Source organism: Podarcis erhardii (assembly GCF_964252035.2).
Source record: "Podarcis erhardii genome assembly, chromosome: 13".
Taxonomy (NCBI): domain Eukaryota; kingdom Metazoa; phylum Chordata; class Lepidosauria; order Squamata; family Lacertidae; genus Podarcis; species Podarcis erhardii.
This window is the reverse complement of record NC_138502.1, coordinates 49,449,281-49,472,938: the sequence shown is the minus strand read 5'-3', so window position 1 is coordinate 49,472,938 and position 23,658 is coordinate 49,449,281. Positions and strand designations below refer to the sequence as shown.

Genomic DNA, 23,658 nt, shown 5'->3' with positions numbered 1-23,658 from the left:
AGTAAGATCGTGCACACGTATCTGCAGAACAGCACTAGCACCTATTTTCCTGTTCCACGTATATTACATCAATTCAGACCTTATGGTGAAAGGTGGGCGAGAAATCTTATAAATAAATGGATACAAGGAGTGGGCTCTCTCAAGAACTCACAAAAGCTACAGATGTGCCTAACATATGCACATACTTTGTCGCGTGCAATTTCATGCCATCTTTTGAAGGTCAGGGTGAAAGGCCCAGAAGTAAATTGGGGAGCACACACGTAACAAGACGTCTAGTAGACAGAATGTCAGCAGAATGTCAGCTTTCCACATAATTGCCCTTCCCTATAAGAGACATGCCCTGCCACACAGCTGTTAAAAAGGCACAAAACCCCGGTGCTGACACACTGTCAACTATAAACCAAACCACACAGAATTAGAGCAAAACGAACACCAACAAAACATTTGGGCAACTAGATAGATTTATAAATTAATCCTATCCCAGTAATTTACAAAACCACACTAAAACCAGTTTGCCAAAACTGATAAAAAGAAAATAACAATGAAAATACTCTGAGCACATCGGCAATGTCCCCACCACCAGGACCGTAACTCCAAGGCTTCAACCAATCTTAATCTGGCCTGATTATTGAATGTTTACTTAGATCCATAAGTCTCACACATTCAATTCAAATTACTCCCAGGCAGGGATGGGGGTGAACTTCGATGGGGGTGAAATTCAATTCATTTCACATGTAATGGCAAATATATCTAATTCACACTTTCCAAAACAATACTCAAACCAAAACACAGCCATAACTTAAAATTTTGTAGTACAGTTTAAATAATAATAATAATAATAATAATAATAAAAATAACACACACAAAAATGCATACACTGCAGCAAGGTGTGTATAGAAATGAATATACAGTAAAAAATAACACATAAACATCTGGTGTATGGGGGGGGGATTGCTTTATAATAATGTGTCTATTGGGGAAAACTGCAAACAAAGACGTGTATCTGAATGATGATGAATCTTCACGAAAAACAAATATCCTAAACTGATGTGGAAATGTGGAGAACTGAACTTAAGGGCATAAAAACAAAAAACAAAAGCTGAGAGAAATCAGAATTGTCACATTCACTGAACTCTACCCCCAGGTGCACTGAGGAACTATATCAGGGGTCAGCAAACTTCTCCAGCAAGGGGCAGGTCCACTGTCCCTCAGACCTTGTGGGGGGCCAGACTATATTTTTTTGGGAGAAAGGAATGAATTCCTACACCTCACAAATAACCCAGAGATGCATTTTAAATAAAAGCACACATTCTACTCATGTAAAAACCGGGCCATCCGCAGGCCGAATTTAGAAGGCGATTGGGCTGGATCTGGCCCCCGGGCCTTAGTTTGCCTACCCATGAACTATACAGTGGTACCTTGGGTTACATACACTTCAGGTTACATACACTTCAGGTTACAGACTCCGCTAACCCAGGAATATTACCTCGGGTTAAGAACTTTGCTTCAGGATGAGAACAGAAATGGTGCTCCAGCGGCAGCGGGAGGCCCCATTAGCTAAAGTGGTACCTCAGGTTAAGAACAATTTCAGGTTAATAACAGACCTCCGGAACGAATTAAGTACTTAACCTGAGGTACCACTGTACTAACACCACAATATCATGCATGCATTCTGCCAAAGTGGGATAAAAATACTATCAATCAAATTACATATTTTAAAGGCATACCTCAAATCACAATCAAATGATCTCTAAGCAGCTTGCATGCTAACAATCCTCTGCATGCTTACTTGGAAATAAGTTCTCTTTGGGAAGTTTTTGCATTTTCCACTTGCCTTTTTGAGAGGTGGGTCCTTTGACATCCACCCACACAAGCGATATAGTGGTATTTTCGGGGGGGGGGGGGAACTTTTAGGGTTTATCTGATTTCAGATGAACTCACCACACAGAAGATATATCCTGCTTGACAGGAAGGGCAGAGGGCGATGAGGGGAAATAGTAGATCTTTGAACTACAGATATGCCGGTGATTAGAAAAATGAGACTGATATTAGGAAAGAGAAATATGCACTTAAGGGCAGGAAAAAACGGCAGGTCTTGGGATCTCAGGGATTCCCCATCCCCTGGTGTCCAGAGAACTCACTTGTCACCTATGGGCTAAAACAGGCTGGGTCATCTCATAGAAATCACTTAGAGCAGCCTTTCTCAACCTGTGGGTCCCCAGATGTTGTTGAACTACAACTCCGATCACCTCTAGCTAGCAAGCCCAGAGCTCAGGGATGATGGGAGTTGTAGTCCAACAACATCTGGGGACCCACAAGTTGAGAACCGCTAACTTAGAGGTTTGCTGGCACATTTTGCTTTGCGTCTTCTATTCCATGAGGCCTAGCAACTTGCCTCTTTTAAAGAAAAGAACGCCCACTGTACAACGCCCCTTCTGGCTATGCGCCGGGTACATCAGTACCATGAATTCAATGCTTCAGATATTGGGGGAATAAAGCATGGTGTTAACCATGTGGTCTTATCTGATATTATTTTTCATTGGACCAGCAAGGGTTTCAGAACTTCAGTGGTACCTCTGGTTACGAACTTAATTCGTTCCGGAAGTCCGTTCTTAAGCTGAAACCGTTCTTATCCTGAGGTGTGCTTTTGCTAATGGGGCCTCCCACTGCGAACGCACCTCTGGCGCACGATTTCTGTTTGCATCCTGGGGCAAAGTTTACAACCAGGAGCAGCTACTTCTGGGTTAGTGGAGTTTGTAACCTGAAGCATTCATAACCAGAGGTACCACTGTATATGACAGTATTCTGGTATAAGGAATCAAAATGCTGAAGCTAAGGAAAGGAAAGGAAAGGAAAGGAAAGGAAGACATTAAATTCAGTAGCATCTCATAACAAGGAAAGAATACTGTATGAAGAAGAATCACCCACCTAAGAGAAGACAAAGAGTGGAAATTAAAAGGATCGAAGGAGTCAGAAAATTTGTTCACAGGCAGGTTTTCAGAAGGACTGCAGGAGAAAGGAGAAACAATTACTACAGATGTGTTTGACAGGGGGGGAAAGAATACACACTGAGCAGCTATGAAATATGTATGGAAGAAGTATAGTTTGCTCACTTATACTCGGTTGTACCTTGGTTAACATTGCTATGGCATACAGAAAAAAGAACAGAATTCTAATACAATACATAGTTCAGATATCAAGCTTATGGTCCGGAGGAGGTTAAGCAGGAATGATGACAAAATAAGGAATAAACCATGAACAATTGCACCAAGAGGCTCTCTAGACTCCCAATTGTCACCTCCACTATTTTGGGAGAAACGGTAGGAAAAGAATCTCAGCATGTGAGGAACTGCTTATTTAGACGGAGCCAAAGAGCTCTTGGTAAGGGAAGGCTGAGAAAGAAAAGCTTGCGTTGAACCTACACATATAAATATAACATGACCTCAAATCAACTGATCTCCAATCCTTCCTTTTGTGCCACTGCCCCAGATGTAGATTATATTGTGTGTCTATGGGAGAGAATGGAACCTTTATTTTAGTTTTTGGACAGTGCCAAAATTTTGAGGTTTATAGTTATTATTATTGTTAATAATGAATAATTACAGGTGTACAGCAGTTTGAATCCCTGCAACGGGGTGAGCTCCTGTTGCTCGATCCCTGCTCCTGCCAACCTAGCAGTTCGAAAGCACAAAGTGCAAGTAGATAAATAGGTAGGCTGCTGCCAGTTTGTGCCAACAATACTATGCTAGATGAACATATAGTCTAGCTTAGTATAAGGCTATTGGGATTATAGGGACGCGGGCGGCGCTGTGGGTTAAACCACAGAACCTAGGACCTGCCAATCAGAAGGTTGGCAGTTTGAATCCCTGCAATGGGGTGAGCTCCCGTTGCTCGGTCCCTGCTCCTGCCAACCTAGCAGTTCGAAAGCAAAAAGTGCAAGTAGATAAATAGGTACCACTCAGGCAGGAAGTTAAACAGCATTTCCATGCATTGCTTTGGTTTGCCAGAAGCAGCTTAGTCATGCCGGCCACACGACCCGGAAGCTGCACGCCGGCTCCCTCGGCCAGAAAAGCAGTAAAGCGAGATGAGCGCTGCAACCCCAGAGTTGTCTGCGACTGGACCTAACGGTCAGGGGTCTCTTTACCTTTACCTTTATGTATATATATCATAATACTGAAGCATGTGTTGAGCTGAATGGGTGTGGTGTCCAATGCAAACATATGAACTTTGAACAGGGGTAGGTATGCTATAGGGGCACACTTAGATGGTTTGATTCCAATCCCCCACTGCACACAGGATCTGAAATGTCTACCTAGGACAAAGTTTGGAGGTAAAATGAGCAAAATAATGACAGGAGAAGTAAGAAACCACCCAAAATGATGTCCTGGCATGATAACCATTCATATAGAACATCGATGTCCAACAGGTTGACCGCGATCGACAGGTAGACCCTTGAATGATCGTAGTCGATCACGGTCGATCACATGACCCTTACTGATTGCGGGAATAAAAGCAATGTATAATGAATGTTTCCTCCCCCTGCCCCCCCCTGCTCTGTCCCAACATTGTGTCTAAAGGGGGTTTTATAATAGTTTGCTTCCAACCTTAGTTGGCTTTATTGTTTTATGCGCTTGTTAGAGCCGTAGTTAATTCTTGGCTCCCCCCCCCAAAAAAAAGAAAAGCTGAACAACTTTTGCCTTCCCCCCCCAAAAAAAGCTGAACAACTTTTGCCTCTCTCCCCTTCCACACCGCCCCACGCTCATCCTCTCTCCAATAACAATGGGTAGATCACTGCCAGGTTTTTTTTAATACTGGGAGTAGATAGCAGTCTCTTGGGAGTTGGATGTGCTGGATATAGAATATTTCTTGAACATAACATTCCAATTATCTCACAGACTATTTTATGAAACTCTTGAGAAGTGCTACCTGTATTCCCTAATCCCTTCTGTTTCCTTCTCTTTAACAGCTGCTGGAGGTGCTTCAAGATCGTAGGAGAACAGATGAAAGGGGCTGTGTGGGACGTAAGGTAATTTATCGACAGTTGGGGATGCCTTTGGCGTGACGGATGATGAATTCTGGGAAGAGCTGATGGGTACAGATGAGGGTGATGAATGGAGAGAGCAATGGTGTGAAGCAAATGGATCAGGCACAGGGCATGATGATGAGTTCTTGGGTGAATTCTCTGCCCTAAAGCCCACAGGAAGCCTCTCATCCTGAGAAAATACACCTGAGGTGGTGGAAGTCTCAGAACTCTGTGAACCATATCCAACCTCCTGTCCTTCTGGAAGCCTTCTGAGAAAGGAAAGGAGGAAAGGCAGAACAGGAGAGGAGAGAAAATGGCATTAATGGAAGCATTGGAATAGATGGGTTAAAGGTGAAAACACAAAAGAGAAGTTTAGATGCCTTGTATGCTTATAAACTTCCCCGAGAGGGTAAGGAAGGTGGAGAGGTCTCTTGGGATCTCTTCCCAAGGTGTCTTCAGATTTCTCTGAAAAGCAGCTGAGAAGAGCTTACGATTGCCAAATGGCGCCCTGCAATACCGTTACAAGGAATTTCTAGGACACCTCAGTCTCTTCTCTGCAGAATGAAGATCAGATGACGAGCGAGAATTTCAGGATGAGGGAGCTTGCTATACGCCTCTCAGAACAGGTATCCAAAAGCTCCAGGTGTTTCATGGGGGCGTGCTGAAATGATGCCTCTAGTATCATGCTGTAACAATTTTACCCGTTCATAAGATAATTTACTATGGTAGGATTGAAAACTAAGGAATATCAAAAGGTGACTTTTTGTTCAGCCAATCAGGAAACAATGTTTGGTTGATTTTAAGGCATCCATTTTATATGTTACAGAATAGCAGAGTGAAATATTTGATCACTTGACGAATTTATTTGACATATTTATGGGTGTGTGTGTGGGGGGGTGTAATATGCCAGTAGCAAACTCTTGGACAATTAAAGGGAGTGTTAGGGGGTGGGGAACCACACAATAAAGCATTCCATGTGAATTTTATAATATAAATATTTTTATTCTATATTAAAAGGTGGAATTAATGTTGTGTTAGATGAATCACAGTAATAGTCAAGGAAAACAGAAAGAAAGAAAGAAAGAAAGAAAGAAAGAAAGAAAGAAAGAAAAGATTAATGCACCAAATAAAAGCTTTAAAGGGGTGTATATCGTTGAAAACAGACCCTGTATTATCTCCAGTTTCAATTAAAATACTTTGTTTCCCTAAACAATTTAATATAAATTATCCATATATTGAACTAGTGTGGGGGGCTATAGTGTTTTATCAAGGCAGCCAGGGCTCCTTCGGATGACAATATCTTTTTGCACCAGGTCAGTGAGGACCACTTGCTTTTTAAAATTCTCCCATATTACAGAACTCCCTGTGCACCTTTTGGACTGTATCTGTAGGTTTCCCCCTTTGTGTCAAATAAATGGGGTCAAATAAGTGCTGTTTACTTGTTATAATACATGGAAGATGGATCTCCCTTGGGAGGTTCTGGACTCTCCTTCCTTGGAGGTTTCTAAGCAGAGGTTTGATGGCCATCTGTCATGGATGCTTCAGCTGAGATTCCTGCATTGCAGGGGGTTGGACTAGAAAGATGACCCTCGGAGTCTCTTCCAGCTCCAGGATTCTATGTTTTTCTGCTTCAACAATACAGTGGTGCCCCGCAAGACGAACGCCTCGGAAGACGAAAAACTCGCTAGACGAAGGAGTTTTTCGTTTTCTTAGCCGCTTCGCAAGACGCATCTCCCTATGGGCTTGCTTCGCAAAACGAAGCTTGCCCTGCAAGCTCCGGGGATAGCGGGGAAGCGCAGCGCGTCTTCCCCGCTGTCCCCAGACCTCTTTTGAAGCAAGGGGCGGCGGGGAGAAGATCGCTTCTCCCCGTTGCCAGCCCCGCAATCTCCGGGGATTCTCCCCGCTGCGATTCTCCCCGCTGCCCCTTCCCTTGCTTTAAAACAGGTCCGGGGACAGAGGGGAAGGCGCCCGGAGATTGCGGGGCAGGCAACGGGGAGAAGATTGCTTTAAACCCCTTGCTTTAAACAGGTCCGGGGACATAGGGGAAGGCGCGCGGCGCTTCCCCTCTGTCCCCGGAGATTGCGGGGCAGGCAACGGGGAGAAGATTGCTTTAAACCCCTTGCTTTAAACAGGTCCGGGGACATAGGGGAAGGCGCGCGGCGCTTCCCCTCTGTCCCCGGAGATTGCGGGGCAGGCAACGGGGAGAAGCAATCTTCTCCCCGCCGCCCCTTGCTTTAAACAGGTCTGCGCGGCGCTTCCCCTCTGTCCCCGTACAGTCTCCATAGGAACGCATTGATTGATTTTCAATGCATTCCTATGGGAAACCATGCTTCGCAAGACGAAAAACTCGCAAGAAGAAAAAACTTGCGGAACGAATTAATTTCGTCTTGCGAGGCACCACTGTATTTCATTATGTTCCTATCATTTTATGTAAATGTATTTTGTATGAGAAGTTGGGGGAGTGGTGCAGGAAAAACAACTTACTCCTTAACTTAAAGAAAACAAAAGAGATTATTGTGGGCTTTAGGAAATGTAAATTGAATATTCAGCCACTTATTATTGAGGGGAAGTGTGTGGAACAGGTCTCGGTGTTTCGATTTCTGGGAATGGAGTTGAGAGATGACCTAACCTGCGGAGAAAACAGCAAAGACCTGATGAACAAAGCACAGAAGAGGTTATATTTTCCGAGAATCTTCTGGAAAAACCATCTCTCAAAGGACCTGTTGATGGCATTTTACCATTGTACTGTGGAGAGTGTATTAACTTATGGTCTGTGTGTGAGGTTTGGGAGCTGCACGGCCAGGGAAAAAACAATGCTGTCCAGAGTTGTAAAGACTGTGGAGAGAATAATTGGGTGCACTCTTCCCACCTTGGATCAAATCTATGCTGCCAGGTGCCATAAGAAAGCGGCAGAGATAGCGCAGAATAGTGCACACCCTGGAAATGATCTCTTTCAGCTTCTGCCTTCTGGAAGAAGGTATAGGGTTATAAAGACTAGGACTAGCTGCCTGAGGAACAGTTTCTACCCAAATGCGATTTTGGTTTTAAACGCATTGTAAGGAGTCTGTATGGGAGTGTATTGTATTTAAAAATGGGGTATCAGAGTTTTTAGGAGGCTAACCAGGTTGGGATAGCTGGGAGAGCAGGCTTGTTGGATTTTGAATGTCTTATGCAGATTTTTCAATTTCGTTGTTCTGTATGGGGCAATGACAATAAAGCGTATCGTATAAATGATAAAAAATAGAAAAATATAAATAAAGCATGTTCAGTTTACAAACAAAACATTTAAATAGCTACCTTTCTACCAGTAGGGGGGGTATGGAGGATTTTTGTTAGCGGGACAGAATTTTGGTTTTTTTGTGGGGGCAGAACCTCAGATTTGTATTGATTTGTACTTATTGATTTGTACTTATTGAGGGGGGCAGCTACGCCCATGGGGGAAACAGGAAGGATGCTAAACATAAATATTTAAGAAGAGATAATATTATGCTTCTGGGTTCAATCATACATTTAACAAGGACAGAGCAAATATTCTAAAGGGCTGTTATCAGGTATTAAAGTTAGTGAGATGTTTAGTTCAGGCACTCTTTAAGGTGTTAGGAAGGGCACTACCCTAGTACCTGGTTTTGACCTGCCTAGAGGACTCTTCCTCCCCCTCCTCCTCTGAATTAGGTTCTGTGACTGGTTGCTCCTCTTCCTCCTCCTCTTCCTCCTCCTCCTCTCTAGGACCAAAGCAATGGAAAGAGGCATGCAGATGGACAGAAACACATAATACAGAAGAGAAAAATGAGATGAGCAGATACCTTCAGCAGAACCAAATAAAACTAGGAGTGAGAGAAGGAAAGGAAAAGGAGAGAAATAATTTATTTGTTCAATATTGCTGGATGCAGTCCTGACTCCACTGAAGTAAACAGGGGCTACACCTGCCTCTGTGTTGCTAGCTCTATTTTTATATATTACATATAATATATAATATTTATGAGAGCTGATTATTAGGCACTTTCTGTTTTACTTAGTTCCCTATTTTTCAATATTTTAATATCAGATCTGTTTCTCCTTTGTGCTGCGCTTGGAAAAACAGTCTTCTTCAACTCCTTGCAGGTGAACAAACATAAAGTGGAAAATGTTCCATCAAAAGGGAAGGTTTTTTAAGTCATAAGTAGGTATCATTTTTATTTCCTTCCAAATTTGCCTGCTTCTGCCGTCAATTTTTTACTGAAATTCCACTTGCCCAGTCTAAATGCTGCAGCCCATGGTTTTATTGCCTAAGCTTGAAAAAGCAGGCAATTTGACCACATGCTGATCAAAAGCTTTGAACACAATCTGCCCCCTCCCTTGGGCATGAAGCCTGTGTACATACGTCTCTGCACGCATGGAGGAAATCCCTCACAGCCTCTCTGTGAATTCTCAACGACTTATTGGAAGCATGGAATGGAGCAGAAGGCTTCAGGATAGAAGCACGTGAGGTGCTGGAGGGCGTCTTGTCCAGCCGCCTTGAAAATATTTGATTGAGAGGCAAGCACTTGAAGAAATAGGTAAATGGATGGCATTACAAAGGTAGTGGACTCAGTAAACTGAGGGGCAGCAGGACAGAAGAGAGGAGAAGGCTCAACAGAAGCTTAGCCAAGAGTACCAGGCTGCTGGAGCCTCAGATCCTAATAATCTTTGAGATTAAGGAGGAAGAACCTGCAAGGTTTGCAGGAATAGCTGGTTAGTGGCAGAGTCATTTGCTTCGTAGTTGAGTTGGGATTTGACTGCAAGTTTGACTGGCCCAAGTCCAATATCATAGCGATTAGTCATCCCACTGCTCTGGGGTTCATCTATGTATACTTCCTAATAATGTAGTATTTAAGGCAGGCTTCCTCAACCTCAGCCCTCCAGATGTTTTGAGACTACAATCCCCATCATCCCTGACCACTGGTCCTGCTAGCTAGGGATCATGGGAGTTGTAGGCCAAAACATCTGGAGAGCTGAGGTTGAGGAAGCCTGATTTAAGGAGTTGTCATTCACAGTCAGATTCACATATACTAGACTTAGATGCAACCATTAGATCCTGAATGCTACACTATTGTTTTCTTTGTACGTTATTAAGCAAGCAAAGAGGCACGCGAGTGGTTCCTGTATTGGCTGTCATTAAGACACAATATCTAAATTCGCCTTCAAAAAGGCCAAGTCTCTGTATAGCTTCCATCTCACTGAAATGAACAATCAAAGCTAATAGCAGCTGCAGGGCCCATACACCTCCGGGTATAGGGCAGCATATAAATTGAATATGTAATACAAACAATAAATAATTTTCACTGGTACTGTAGTGGGGGAGGAAAAGGTTAAAGCCCCCTCTCCTTGGCCACAACAAAAATCACCCCCTCTGCATGTGCTAATAATTGTGAACAACAAAAGCAGCAAGTGTCACATCCAGTTTGGCCCGTAATGATATTACACCAGGCAGAGATGTTATGCTGTCACGTTCATTTTAAAGAGAAGCATCTTTACTCCTCCGATTATACTCAGAAACCTGAAAAAAGACTCTGTTGTCACTATAAGCCCTCTGCAAAGAAAAGAAAAATTAGATGAATACATTGTGTGGATTCAAAAACTCATGCTTGGCAGCTCGGGAGATGCGCAAGACTTTGCAGTTTCTCACACCCTCACATTGGCAAAGGTTGTGTATCCACAGCATGAAGAATCACTGCTAAGAGGAGTTTTGAGAGAAGAAACGCCATGGTGCATCTGTGTCAGCACAAGCGGACACCTTCATCTGCCCCAGCTGCAACAAAACATGTCTCTCCCATATCGGTCTCCACAGCCACAGCAGGCGCTGTAAATCTCCAACAGGATGACTTCACCCGCAAAAGCACATTCCTCCAGTGTCTCCTGAGAGAGACAGATGCCAGCAGCAGCAGCAGCAACAGCAACAGCAACAATGACAACGACGACAACAACATTGGCAAAGACAGAGATAGTTTGATACATATAGAAGCAACAATTCTGATACAGTCACAAAGCATAAATGAAGAGATGTTGAAGAAAACTATCTAATGTGTGCCGGAGAGTAGCTGTTTCCCTTAAAACCTAAGCGGGTGTCGAGAGACAAAACTCCTAAAATGAATTGACAGCTTTGTTAATAATGTGAAAGCTGTTTCTATGTAACACCATTTTCCATCTGCCAAGGAAGGAGACAGCCCTGGAAAACAGCTGCAAAGCTGGGGGAGGGGGGCAGAGGGGACCTTTTCTTTCCAGCTGCAATCAGACACCTGAAAGCATCATTTGAATGTGCACTACAGGCTTCCACATCCCATCTTTATGGGATAAGAACGAAACGGAAAGGTACAAAGCAGGGAGAAACAAGGACCATTTCCCTGCACTCACTTCTCGCTGAGGCTTTCGACGCCCTGCCCATGGCTCCCCCCAAGGCTTGCTTGAGGAGAGGGGCTGGGAGGGGCAGATACTGTCTTCTTCTCGCTTTGGACAGAATGCCTCCGGCTCCTCCTGCGTTCCAGCCCCCTTCGTTCATTGCAGCCAACGCTGGACCTTCTCCGATCTTTGCGGCCACTGGGAGGGGGCTCACCATTGTTATCGCCATCCTCGTGCCTCAGGGTCATCTGAAAGAATGAAGAATTAAAAGGAATGCCGCAGGCGGCACAACGGCAAAAGGCGTCCCCAGTCCGATACTAATTCACGTGTGCCTCCCTTTCTGGGTCGTGTGGAGCTATCTGGCCTCGCAAAGCACTTCTGTGCAATCTGTTCACTTATGTGCAGTTCAGAAGACGTGGCTTCTGCTCCCATCCCTTGCTGGAAATATCAGAGACCACAGAAAAAAAGAGACGGATGCTGGAATACTCACAGGTACAGTGAGGGGGGAAAGTATTTGATCCCCTGCTAAATTTGCCCGTTTGCCCCCTGGCGAAGAAATGACCAGTCCATAATTTTAATGGTAGGTTTATTGTAGCTGTGAGAGACAGAATAACAACAGGAAAACCTCCAGAAACCCAGAAGACAAAAGTCAGAGATTGATGTGCATTATAATTTATTGAGGGTGAAAGAGGAGAGCGCAAAATATGGTCTGAAGCTCAATATCAAAAAAAGAAGATCATGGCCACTGGTCCCATCACCTCCTGGCAAATAGAAGGGGAAGAAATGGAGGCAGTGAGAGATTTTACTTTCTTGGGCTCCATGATCACTGCAGATGGTGACAGCAGTCACAAAATTAAAAGACCCCTGCTTCTTCGGAGAAAAGCAATGACAAACCTAGACAGCATCTTAAAAAGTAGAGACATCACCTTGCCAACAAAGGTCCGTATAGTAAAAGCTATGGTTTTCCCAGTAGTGATGTATGGAAGTGAGAGCTGGACCATAAAGAAGGCTGATCACCAAAGAATTGATGCTTTTGAATTATGGTGCTGGAGGAGACTCTTGAGAGTCCCATGGACTGCAAGAAGATCAAACGTATCCATTCTTAAGGAAATCAGCCCTGAGTGCTCACTGGAAGGACAGATCGTGAAGCTGAGGCTCCAATACTTTGGCCACCTCATGAGAAGAGAAGACTCCCTGGAAAAGACCCTGATGTTGGGAAAGATGGAGGGCAGATGGAGAAGGGGACGACAGAGGACGAGATGGTTAGATGGTGTTCTCAAAGCTACCAGCATGAGTTTGACCAAACTGCGGGAGGCAGTGGAGGACAGAAGTGCCTGGTGTGCTCTGGTCCATGGGGTCACGAAGAGTTGGACACGACTAAACGACTAAAGAACAACATAGTGAGTGAAATAAGAGGATGGGTATTCCAGCATGACAAGGAACCAAAACACACGGCCAAGGCAACAAAGGAGTGGCTCAAGAAGAAGCACATTAAGGTCCTGGAGTGGCCTAGCCAGTCTCCAGACCTTAATCCCATTGAAAATCTGTGGAGGGACCTGAAGGTTTGAGTAGCTACACATTAGCCTCGAAATCTGACTGACTTGGAGAGGATCTGCAAAGAGGAGTGGGACAAAATACCTCCTGAGATGTGTGCAAACCTGGTGGCCACCTACAAGAAACATCTGACCTCTGTAATTGCCAACAAGGGTTTTGCCACCAAGTACTAAGTCATCTTTTCCAAAAGGGATCAAATACTTATTTCACTCATTATAATGCACATCAATCTCTGACTTTTCTCTTCTGGGTTTCTGGAGGTTTTCCTGTTGTTATTCTGTCTCTCACAGCTACAATAAACCTACCACTAAAATTATGGTCATTTCTTCGTCAGAGGGCAAATGGGCAAATTTAACAGGGGATCAAATACTTTCCCTCCCTCACTGTACTGGAATGTCCAGCCAGGGTGAAGAGGTTGGTGTTTGTGAACAAGAGGGCTTTGTTTTCCCTTACCAACCGAGATATGAGAGGGAGACCCTGAAACTCCCATTTCCCAGCCATCTACCTGAACACAATTATTCAGTATACCAGGAACCTTTTCTTCCTCTGATGACAGTTCAGTCCTAGTCACTCCCCTCTCAGATGTTCTGGATTGTGCCTGACAGGATAGGAGGGTGGTCTAAAAACACCACTACCCCAGGGGAGTGGAGAAGGCATCTCTGTTGGGTCTTGCAGAACTTTTTTTCTGTTATGAAGGCTTACAAAACCTAAGATCTCCAGCATTTCAATGGCAGAGAATGTAGCTTAATGTTTTCCAGAGGAGGATTTGTTACTAAATAAAGTAATTTCAGATGCATTAACAGAGAGATGTTCTTTCATAGTGCATAGGATTCAGTTTATAAAGTCTGAAAGGGTTTTTTTCAGTACTGAGAAGCTCATATTCTGTCTTTCCCATTCATATTCTATCCTTCACATAAGCACTCTACTACTGATTACTTTAAATGAAGATGTAAAGTAAACAATAGTTTGCTTTATCGTGTTTTTAATATTCTGTTGGGAGCTGCCCAGAGTGGTTGAGGAAACCTAGGCAGATGGACGGTATAAATAATAAATGATGATGATGATGATGATGATGATGATGATGATGAAGAATGTAGCTTCATCTACACTCAGCTGCTGCACAAGCTCAATAATTAATCCAATCTAAATTCATGAAAGTGGGCTTGAAGGGCCATCAAGATGGAGAATAATCACAGGTGCAGAACTCTTAAGCTGAGCCTTTGTTGAATGCTGGACGCTTTTACATGGGATGTGAAATTATCAGCATTAAAGTAGTTTAACTGCCAAGAAGAGCACATTCAAAGGGACCATAAACATATTCATTTTTTCTTCTGTTTCTTAACCATGAATTATTATTATATGAGGTGTGTTTTACTATTAAATACCCTGCACCGTCACTGTGTAGCGTAACCAGATGTTTGACTTTTCAAATAAAAATAACTAGACTAATATTACCCTGGCCACATCCCCCCTCCCCCGCCCAGCTCAACTTTGAAGTACACCGAGTTGCAAGATGCAGAGAGCAGGGTATGTTCTGTTACCTCATAAATGTTGAACTGCTCTATTAAGTCCAAGTCTGCTCCTTTCTTATTCAAGTGTCTCTGGGAGATGCCTTCTATCCCCAGTTCTTCCAGACAGTCAACAACGTCATAGAAGGAATCCTGGTCCGGCAAGCCAGACAGTGTCTGAAAGGCAAAAGGCAAAAGCATTTCACGCTTCTTGCTCCAAAACAAATTACACTTATGTTGACCGTGCTGATCAGAAAGAAAGAAAGAAAGAAAGAAAGAAAGAAAGAAAGAAAGAAAGAAAGATAGATTCAGTACTTGGCGACAGAAACATTAACAAATTGTCCCAGGCAACAAGGACATGATCCAGCAAAGGTGCATGTTCTTGAATACCACTGATTTCTGGCAGAGAACCTTAGGAATATACAATTCTCCAACTGAAAATCAAAAGGGCTTTAAAGTGTTTGACTGCATTATTCTTCAAATAACAATAATTTTTCCCTAGGCTTCAAAGTCCTACATATAACTAGGTAAGTGGTACTGATTTTCTTGTGAGTGGGCATGGATAGGTTAAGCTCTAAGACTACTATTCTGAACACACAATGTAAGAGTAAGTTTCACTTAAACTTGATGGAACTTCCTTTCCTGTATGTACCCTTAGGACTGACCTGCAGAAGTCTCTGCCTTCTGAAAGAGCTGAGAATGACAGGATATAAGGTGCAGGAAAGTGAGGGGAGGCAAAGAGGTTATATTATAAATATAAAAACTTCTATGGCTTTGGGGAAAAGATTATTGGATTCACCGCTGAATGAGGTTTAGCCAAAGGGGGGAGGGGCTGCCAGGCATCTTCTGTATTCAAGTTGCTAGGCAGATTTTGTGTGTGTCACATGACACTTTTAGAAAGTAGAATTACAAAGTCCCTTTATTTCCCCCACGAGGATGCTGGGTACATTGTACAAAGAGTCCCTATGACCTCTAGGTGGATCTCAGATGACACCATATATGGTGGTGGGGAGGAGGACCAGAGAGTGTCGCTTCAAGTTACAAAAAGAAGGGAAAGTCGTGGGCTTGAGCAGTCAGCCTTGTGTTCCTGGTAGCAATTCCACAGAGGAAGCGTATTGTGGTGTGTGCCACATTTCATCAAAACTGTAACTGGCACAGCTGGAGTCCAACTGAACGGGGATTGGGAAGGAGCTGAGACTCCTGTGTCAACACTGGAGCCAGATGTGTTCAGAAGGACAAAAGGTATTCCACCTGTTCCAGTCTCCCCCCATTCCTCCTTGCCTCTCTCCTCTTTGTCTATTCTCCATGGTTTGCCATCCTGGGCCCACAGGCACTGAGGGGATCGTGACATCAGCCTACATGAGGAACCCAGTATCAGGAAGGTACCACGACCCTTGGGGACAAGGCCATGGATTAAGAGTAGGAGAGGAAATTGTCTTCAGGATCAGCCCTAAGTGTACATAGTACACCAGAAGTACTTGGACAAAATGAACCTACTGTGGTCAGGACCTCCTTGGCCTGAGGTGGTTGGGTTGCCCTCTTCTGAATTGGAAGATTTTGTCTCCTACGCCCTAGGAGAACCAGTTTTCCTAACTCAGTTGAAGCTGATTGCTAAAGAAGGCAGGGCTTCTCTCACAGAAAGCAAAATAAACTACTGAGACAGAGCTATGGCTCTCATTTAAAGCGCAATCTGAAGGTGACTGCCACTGAAAGAACATCTGGATTTATGGTGCGTCCAGCCTGAGGCCTGTAGGGAGCTGTCCAGGGTACCTACCTCTGTAACCTTGCTGCTGAGGCCATAGCTCAAAACAGAACAGAAGCAAACATTCAGCACAACACTTAGAGCTACTTTCAGCTGGTCCAACTTATCCTGGTTCTTCGCATAATACCATGTGTCTAACCAACTCTCTCCTGGTCATCCATGCTAAAAGGCATCTAAAGTATATCTGAAGCTGTGTGTGATGGCCTGGGATTCCGATTCAGAGGCTGAACCAGAGGAATCCCAGCCTGCACAGGAGTCCCCGCCTCCAGGGCCAGCTGAACTGGCACAGGGCCTTGATTCTGAAGCGCCTGCACCTGTGCCGGATCCTCAGGAGCAGACACCAGGTGATTCCACTCTGGCTCCAGAGGTGGTTGAGGACTCAGTGCCTGCAGGTGAGTCTCCCCCTGGGCCCAGTAACCCTTTAGCCTCTCCTGAACTGCAGAGACTCAGGGCAGAGAGGCGAAGGGAACTGGTTTCTCCCAGGAGGAGTGCTCGCCTTAAGGCCAAGAGAGGGGGGTCTCCTAGGGGCCGGGGCCGCCCCTGGCCTCAGAACAGATAAAGGCCAGTCGGCCCGGTCCCAGGTTGTGGGAGCAACGTCGTTGTTGAGTTCCTGTTCCTGCCCGGACCCAGACCTGACTTTCCAGTGCTCCTGTCCCCGCCCGGCTTCCTGTTTCGGACCTCGCCCCGCTCCTTGTGGACTGATTCCAGGCTAGTGACCCAGGACCGGACTTTGACTACGCCTACGGTAACCTTCCCCCCGGGATCAGCACACTGTGTCAGGCACAGCACATGAAACTATCTCAAATGAAGTCACAGTACATGGTGTGAGGTAACAAGCATCCTTCTATGAAGTCACTGACTCCACCAAGAAATTTTAAGGCACAAGTACATGGTTCTCCTGGCACCATAACATCAAATAAACCCATCGCCTACAGACAAGTTTCAGCAACACTCGCCTGCCATGCAGGTATCAGTACATTTTTCATCCTAAATGTATCCTATCTTTCCCAGGGAATAGTGGAAGGTCAGGTGTGTTTTTTTAAATTAAAATTACATTCTCTTATTTGATATCATTCAACAATTAACAGCTATTAGCTAAGTTTTTTCTCACAAGCATATACATCATATTTACATTTGTGGCTTTTTTGCAGTGGGACAACTACCGGTATTTATTATTATTTTTTAAGCCTTTTAAATTGTCTTTTACTTGGAATGTGAAAGGGAGATTTTAAAAGCGTGTTTTCAAACGCCAAGGTCAGCTGCCATAGGAAGTTTTGGGCTATACGTTTGGGCTATACGTACATAAATCCAAATTTAAAACAAACCTTGTTCACTAAAGTCATTGCATAAACTAGAAGTTCTGTGTCAACCCCATCCTTTTCTTCCAGGATCTCCATAACATTGGACCATAGCTTGACACCTAAAAGGGGAACAAAAACTTATTAGGCAAGAAGATCAAAGTGTTTCACACAACTGGGGTCCCACAATGCAGGGTTAGATGCCAAATAAATTGTTCAGTACAGATGTGAGTAATACCGTAGTACAAATAATACATGGACATTTGACACAGTTTGACACTATGCATTTGGTATGTGGAAACAAATCCTACTGAGCATGGCTGATGTTAGCAGGTCAACATAGCAGGTGGCAAGAGTTCCACCTCTGAAAGCCCCCTGGCCTCTGCTTCTCTTTTTCCCCATTGCACCTTGCTTGCTCAGTCACCTGCCTTCTCCTTGCGGGGCAAAGGTGTGAAGGTTTGTGTATGCTCTTCGCAAGAAGCAGCCTCTGCTCACTCAGATATATATTTACAGTTCTTTATTTCACACAGGTACAAGCAGCACAGTACAACTTATGCATCCGAATCGTCCGGTTCAGATTCAGGGAGTGGTCTTCTCCTCCAACAGAAGAGGCGGGGAAACCTCATGGGACGTCTCTGATCTCTGTGCTTTAACCCTCTCTTTTCCTGTGCCAAAGGCATAGGCTCTCTGTCTGTCCCCGAGCTTCCTGTGCGGTGCTGGGGCTCTGCTTCAGCATTGAAGAGCCTTGACAACTCCTGGTTGCCTCCTGCTCTCTCCCCCTCTCCCCCTTCCATCATTTCCTGGCTGTCTCTTTCTGACTGTTCCCGTTCTGACTCTTCTCCTCCCCCCCCCCCCACTCAAAGGCATTCCTTGGCAGTCCCATGACAAAAGGGGACAAGTAGGAATTGACAAGGGTGAGGAGGGGACGCAGGCAGTCTACTTCCCCCCTCCGTCAACTGCAGTGGTGATTGGACCCAATCCATACTGCCACAGAGAGGAAGAGGCAGGTAATGGGGAGCAGAAGCCACAGTAGCTGCGTGGCCATTTGCTTTCTCCTTAAGTGTGGAGCAGAGAGGGTGGTCTGGAGGAGAAAATCCCCCTGGGGGGAACAGGGCCCACCAAGCATGTCCACTATTACCTAAAATCAGCCCTGCTACCAACTTCTCAAGAGGATTGAGCTGGACTATATTATGCCTGCAATGGGCAGGGTCAACACTTAGGCAGGAAGAACCAGCTGCAGAAATATAAGATGGGGGGCACCCGACTTGCTAGTAGTACAGTGGTACCTTGGTTCCTGAACAGCTTAATTGTTGAACAAATTGGCTCCCGAATGCTGCAAACCTGGAAGTAAGTGCTCTGGTTTGCAAATGTTTTTCGGAAGCTGAACGTCTGATGTGGCTTCCGCTTGATGTGGCTTCCGCTTGCAAGAAGCTCCTGAAGCCAATCGGAAGCTGCGCCTTGGTTTTTGAATGGTTCCAGGAGTCGAACGGACTCCTGGAACAGATTAAGTTCAAGAACCAAGGTACCAACGTACAGGCAAAAACAATCTAGGGGACTTAGTAGTCTACAAGCTTAACAAGAGTCAACACTGTGATGCAATAGCAGAAAAAGCTTCTGAGTAGGCATGGTTAGGTTTGCAGGCATAGATGGCTTTGTGATGAACTTCATTAACCTTTGTCTTTAAGGTGTCTCAGTGTTCTTTGCAGTTTTTGCAAATAGGGCTAGCCCTCTCGAAACACATTAACTTTGAAAGGAAATATGCAAGGAAGGTAAATATGGATTAGTAAATAAGTTAATTGCTGAGATATAAAAAGTTGTTGTGTGCTACATAAAAAAGTTCCATAATACACATATTTCCACATTGGCAGATGATGAAACAGATCTAAGCCAAAAATGCAATGCTATTCTAAGCTGCATCAACAGAAGTCTAGTGTCCAGATCACTTTATTCTGCCTTCATCAGACCACACCTGGATTCCTGTGTCCAGTTCTGGGCACCAGAGTTTAAGAAGGATATTGACAAGCTGGAACGTGTGCAGAGGAGGGAGACCAAGGTGGTCAAGGGTCTGGAAACCAAGCCTTATGAGGAACAATTAAGAGATGGAGAGGAGGTATTATAGCCATCTTCAAATATCTAAAGGGCTGTCACATGGAGGAAGCTTGTTTTCTTCTGCTCTGGAGGGTAGGGCCCATACCAATGGCTTCAAGTTACAAGAAAGGAGATTCCGACTAAACATCAGGAAGAACTTTGTGAAGGTCAGAGCCGTTTGACAGTGGAACTGTCTCCCTCAGGAGATGGTAGACTCTTATTCCTTGGAGGTTTGTAAGCACAGTTTTGTTGGGCATCTGTCATATAAGATCTAGTTGAGAATCCAGCATTGCAGGGGGTTGGACTAGATCAGTGTTCCCCAACCTTGGGCCTCCCGCTGTTTTTGGACTACAACTCCCATCATCCTTGACCACTGGTCTTGCTAGTAAGGGATGATGGGAGTTGTAGTCCAGAAACAGCTGGAGGCCCAAGGTTGGGGAACACTGGACTAGATGACTTAGAATCATCCTAAATAAAAAAAATCCTTCCAGTAGCACCTTAGAGACCAACTAAGTTTGTTGTTGGTGTGAGCTTTCGTGTGCATGTACACTTCTTCAGATACACTGAAACAGAAGTCACCAGACCCTTATATATAGCGAGAGGGTGGGGAGGGGTATTACTCAGAAGGGTGGTGGGAATGGGTGATTGGCTGACAGGTGTGGTAAACCTGTTGATGACTGTTAACGACTGAAATTAGTCTTACAGGAAAAAGCAAGGGATGAGATGGCCAAAAATAGCTTTATCATATATAATGAGATAAGAATCCAATCTATTCAGACCAGGTCTCTCCATGGTTTTAAGTTTGGTAATAAGTTGTAATTCAGCAACTTCTCTTTCTAGTCTATTTCTGAAATTATTTTGTAATATGACAGCTACTTTAAGATCTTGTATAGAATTTCCTGGGAGATTGAAGTGTTCTCCTACTGGTTTCTCTGTCTTGTAATTCCTGATGTCAGATTTATGTCCATTTATCCTTTGGCGTAGAGTTTGGCCTGTTTGTCCAATATAGAGAGCTGAAGGGCACTGTTGGCATTTGATGGCATACACTATGTTAGAAGATGGGCAATTAAATAGGCCTGAGATGGTATGTTTGATGTTGTTGGGGCCAGTAATGGTGTTGTCTGGGTGTATGTGGCAGCAAAGTTGGCAACTGGGTTTATTGCAGGCTCTGGTACCAGTGTCCATGTTAAGTCTTGTTGCTGTATTATTGTGGGTGAGGAGTTGTTTAAGATTGGGTGGCTGTCTATAAGCAATGAAAGGTCTTCCTCTCAGACCTTGAGAAAGAGAACTGTCATTATCTAGGAGAGGTTGTAGATCTCTGATGATGCGTTGAACTGTTTTAACTTGGGAGCTGTATGTGATTACTTGTGGTGTTCTGTTATTTTCTTTTTTGGGTCTGTCTTGCAGCTAGTTCTCTCTGGGTATCAGTCTGGCTTTGTTAATCTGTTGTTTAACTTCATCAGGCAGATGTTTTAGTTCTAAAAAGGTTAGTTCTATCATTCTAAGACATCATGACATCACAGTAGCAAGTACCATTCCCTATGACATCACGTGGAGCATTTCTCTGCATCTACCGCAGCAAGTCAATGATGGCAGGTGGGAAAACACACAACTGGATGGCACTACATTGTGTTTCTAGGCACCATAAGCTGAATGGGAGAAGTCACAAGGGGATGCTGGTTCCAGCAGCGCCACGTGGCAGTTGTGACATGTAAACCAGCTCTCATTCATCAGATCCCTCTGATTGTGAAGAGGTTTCTTTGCCCTTGAGACTGACCCAGAAACTCCAGCGGGATCACATTCACCCGGTCCTATACCAGCTGCACTGGCTCCCAGTGGAGTACAGGATCAGGTTTAAGGTGCTGGTTTTAACCTTCAAAGCCCTACACGGCCTAGGACCCTCGTACCTATGGGACCGCCTCTGCTGGTATGTCCCACGGAGGACCTTACGGTCTTCAAACAAAACAAAAACTTCCTGAAGGGCCCAGGCCACAGAGAGGTTAGGCTGGCCTCAACCAGAGCCAGGGCTTTTTTGGCCGTGGCCCTGATCTGGTGGAACGCTCTGTCACAAGAGACTAGGGCCCTGCGGGACTTGACATCTTTCCGCAGGGCCTGCAAGACAGAGCTGTTCCACTAGGCCTTTGGCCAAGGCACAGTCTGACCCCCTCCTTTGGCAATCCTCACAGAACTTCTAGCCCGATGATTGCCATTAATTTGATTGGAATTAATTTTATAATGAAATGATTTTAGAATGTTTTATCGTTTTACTGTTGTTAGCCATTCTGAGCCCGGCTTCAGCTGGGGAGGGCTTGATATAAATAAAATTTATTATTATTATTATTATTATTATTATTATTATTATTATTATTATTATCATCATCACTATTTTTGGGCACACCCATTTGGCTTTGTGCAAATGTTACTGTCCTTTAATATTTAATACGAGAAATACTGTGCAATCAAACACTTTTCTATTATTTTCAGCTCAACTTTCCATATATTCTGTGCGCTGGGTTGAGTATGTAAGTTCACAGAAGATATACGATAGGTGGGTATGATACCCGCACTGCAGAAATAACTGCCTGTGGTTTCTAATGAAGAGAGAGAAACTGGAAACAAGAAGGATAGATATATGATTCTAACCTATACTTATGCCATTTGGGGGTAACCGTAAGCCAGTAACATGACAAATTAATTACTTTAATCCATGCCGTATGACAGAAATATGCTTTAGTTAACAGACAGACTACTTGTCTTCTCAGAATGTGCTTCCTCCCATCTAAAGCATTCTAGAATATTCTGCCTGTGGCCTACAAAAGCACACTTCCATATGCGTCTCTGCATGGCAATCATAAAGGAGTGTCATATAATATTTTTCTGTGTGTTTGCCAGGGGTACATACAGAGCAAGCCAAAATACAATGCAAAGGAACCTGCATAAAAACGACATTTGAATAAAATCTATTTATTTCTATCAGGGCCTTCACAGGAGTGAATAAATATGATTCAAGTATGTAAATCCACCCATATATATAAAAGTATTACCATAAATTCTTTTTGCTCTTAATTGTGGCTCTTGTATGATGTTTTTGCACACCACTGGCGCAAAGGACACTGAGACCGAACCTCTGTGGTGGGAGCAATTATTATAACTTAATGTCAGAAAACAAAGAATTCTTGTGTTGGACTGGCTTTTCTGTACGACAGGGCTGTTTACAATATGTTATTTTGTACATCCTTATGTTTTGAACTTCCTATGGTTTATATTTGCTCATGTGGAAATGCATCATGACATACCGAACGTTTACCTACATCTCAGAGTCCCTTATCACCTGTCCTGACTCATCCAAAGGAATAAGAAATTGAAGAGCATGAGATGCCCCCAAATTCTGCTACCCCCTAAAATGGGAGCAAACTTACACACGCAACTGCATTGGGCTAGAAATATTCCAGAATCAGTTCCATTTCTGACCCAGTTCCAAAAGCTTATGAGATACCCAAACACCTACCCAAACCCTCCCACTTCATGTATGCTGCAGCAGTACAACGCTGCTATCAATATCACATTTCTTAGATACAGAGGTTCTCTGCACAGAGGAAGTACAATGAAATAATTATACCATACCGGCACAGCAGAAAATCACAGCTTTTTCCAGCTCCACAAACCTGAACAACATTATATTAAGTGAAGTACTATTATCTGTGCTAGTGCAACAAACCATTGCAGAAGTTTCTTATCTGACCCTTCATAACAGATTTGGGTATGACAAGTTTGGAGAATGCATTGGAGAATATACATTCAAAAAAGCTTCTTCTCGTTGTTGCTGTCACCCATCTGTCTTGAGAGACAGTGGAGTGCAGCTCCAGGGGTGAAATCAAACGTCTGCCTTAGCAGCACCAAAGTGACATCCCCAGGGCGCAAGCCTGGGCTGTGCATATGGAGGTCCTGGACTACCTAGATAACAAGACCCCCCACACTTGGCCTTGCTGATGTTGTCCAAGCAGGGACGTCCAACTCCCAATAGCTTTCGATCTACTCACAGTATAAAAAAACAGGCAGTGATCTACTCAT

At 44.1% G+C, this 23,658-nt stretch overlaps 1 protein-coding gene across 13 annotated transcripts in view; it reads right to left on the bottom strand.

Annotated features, from left to right (window-relative positions):
- The window catches only part of FHOD3 (formin homology 2 domain containing 3), a 366,192-nt gene that overhangs the window by 98,807 nt on the left and 243,727 nt on the right, over positions 1-23,658 (bottom strand). For 5 of the 13 annotated variants that reach the window (XM_081836232.1, XM_081836231.1, XM_081836221.1 and 2 more), the window contains exons 8-13: positions 17,527-17,621; positions 14,473-14,616; positions 11,393-11,625; positions 8,644-8,745; positions 4,927-5,292; positions 2,929-3,006 (exon numbers count right to left, since the gene is read on the bottom strand). In XM_081836232.1, the coding sequence (XP_081692358.1) occupies positions 2,929-3,006; positions 4,927-5,292; positions 8,644-8,745; positions 11,393-11,625; positions 14,473-14,616; positions 17,527-17,621 (1,018 nt within the window). Of the gene's footprint in view, positions 1-2,928; positions 3,007-4,926; positions 5,293-8,643; positions 8,746-11,392; positions 11,626-14,472; positions 14,617-16,213; positions 16,372-17,526; positions 17,622-23,658 lie in introns of those variants that run through there. The other 8 variants (XM_081836223.1, XM_081836224.1, XM_081836226.1 and 5 more) reach the window with 7 other exon arrangements.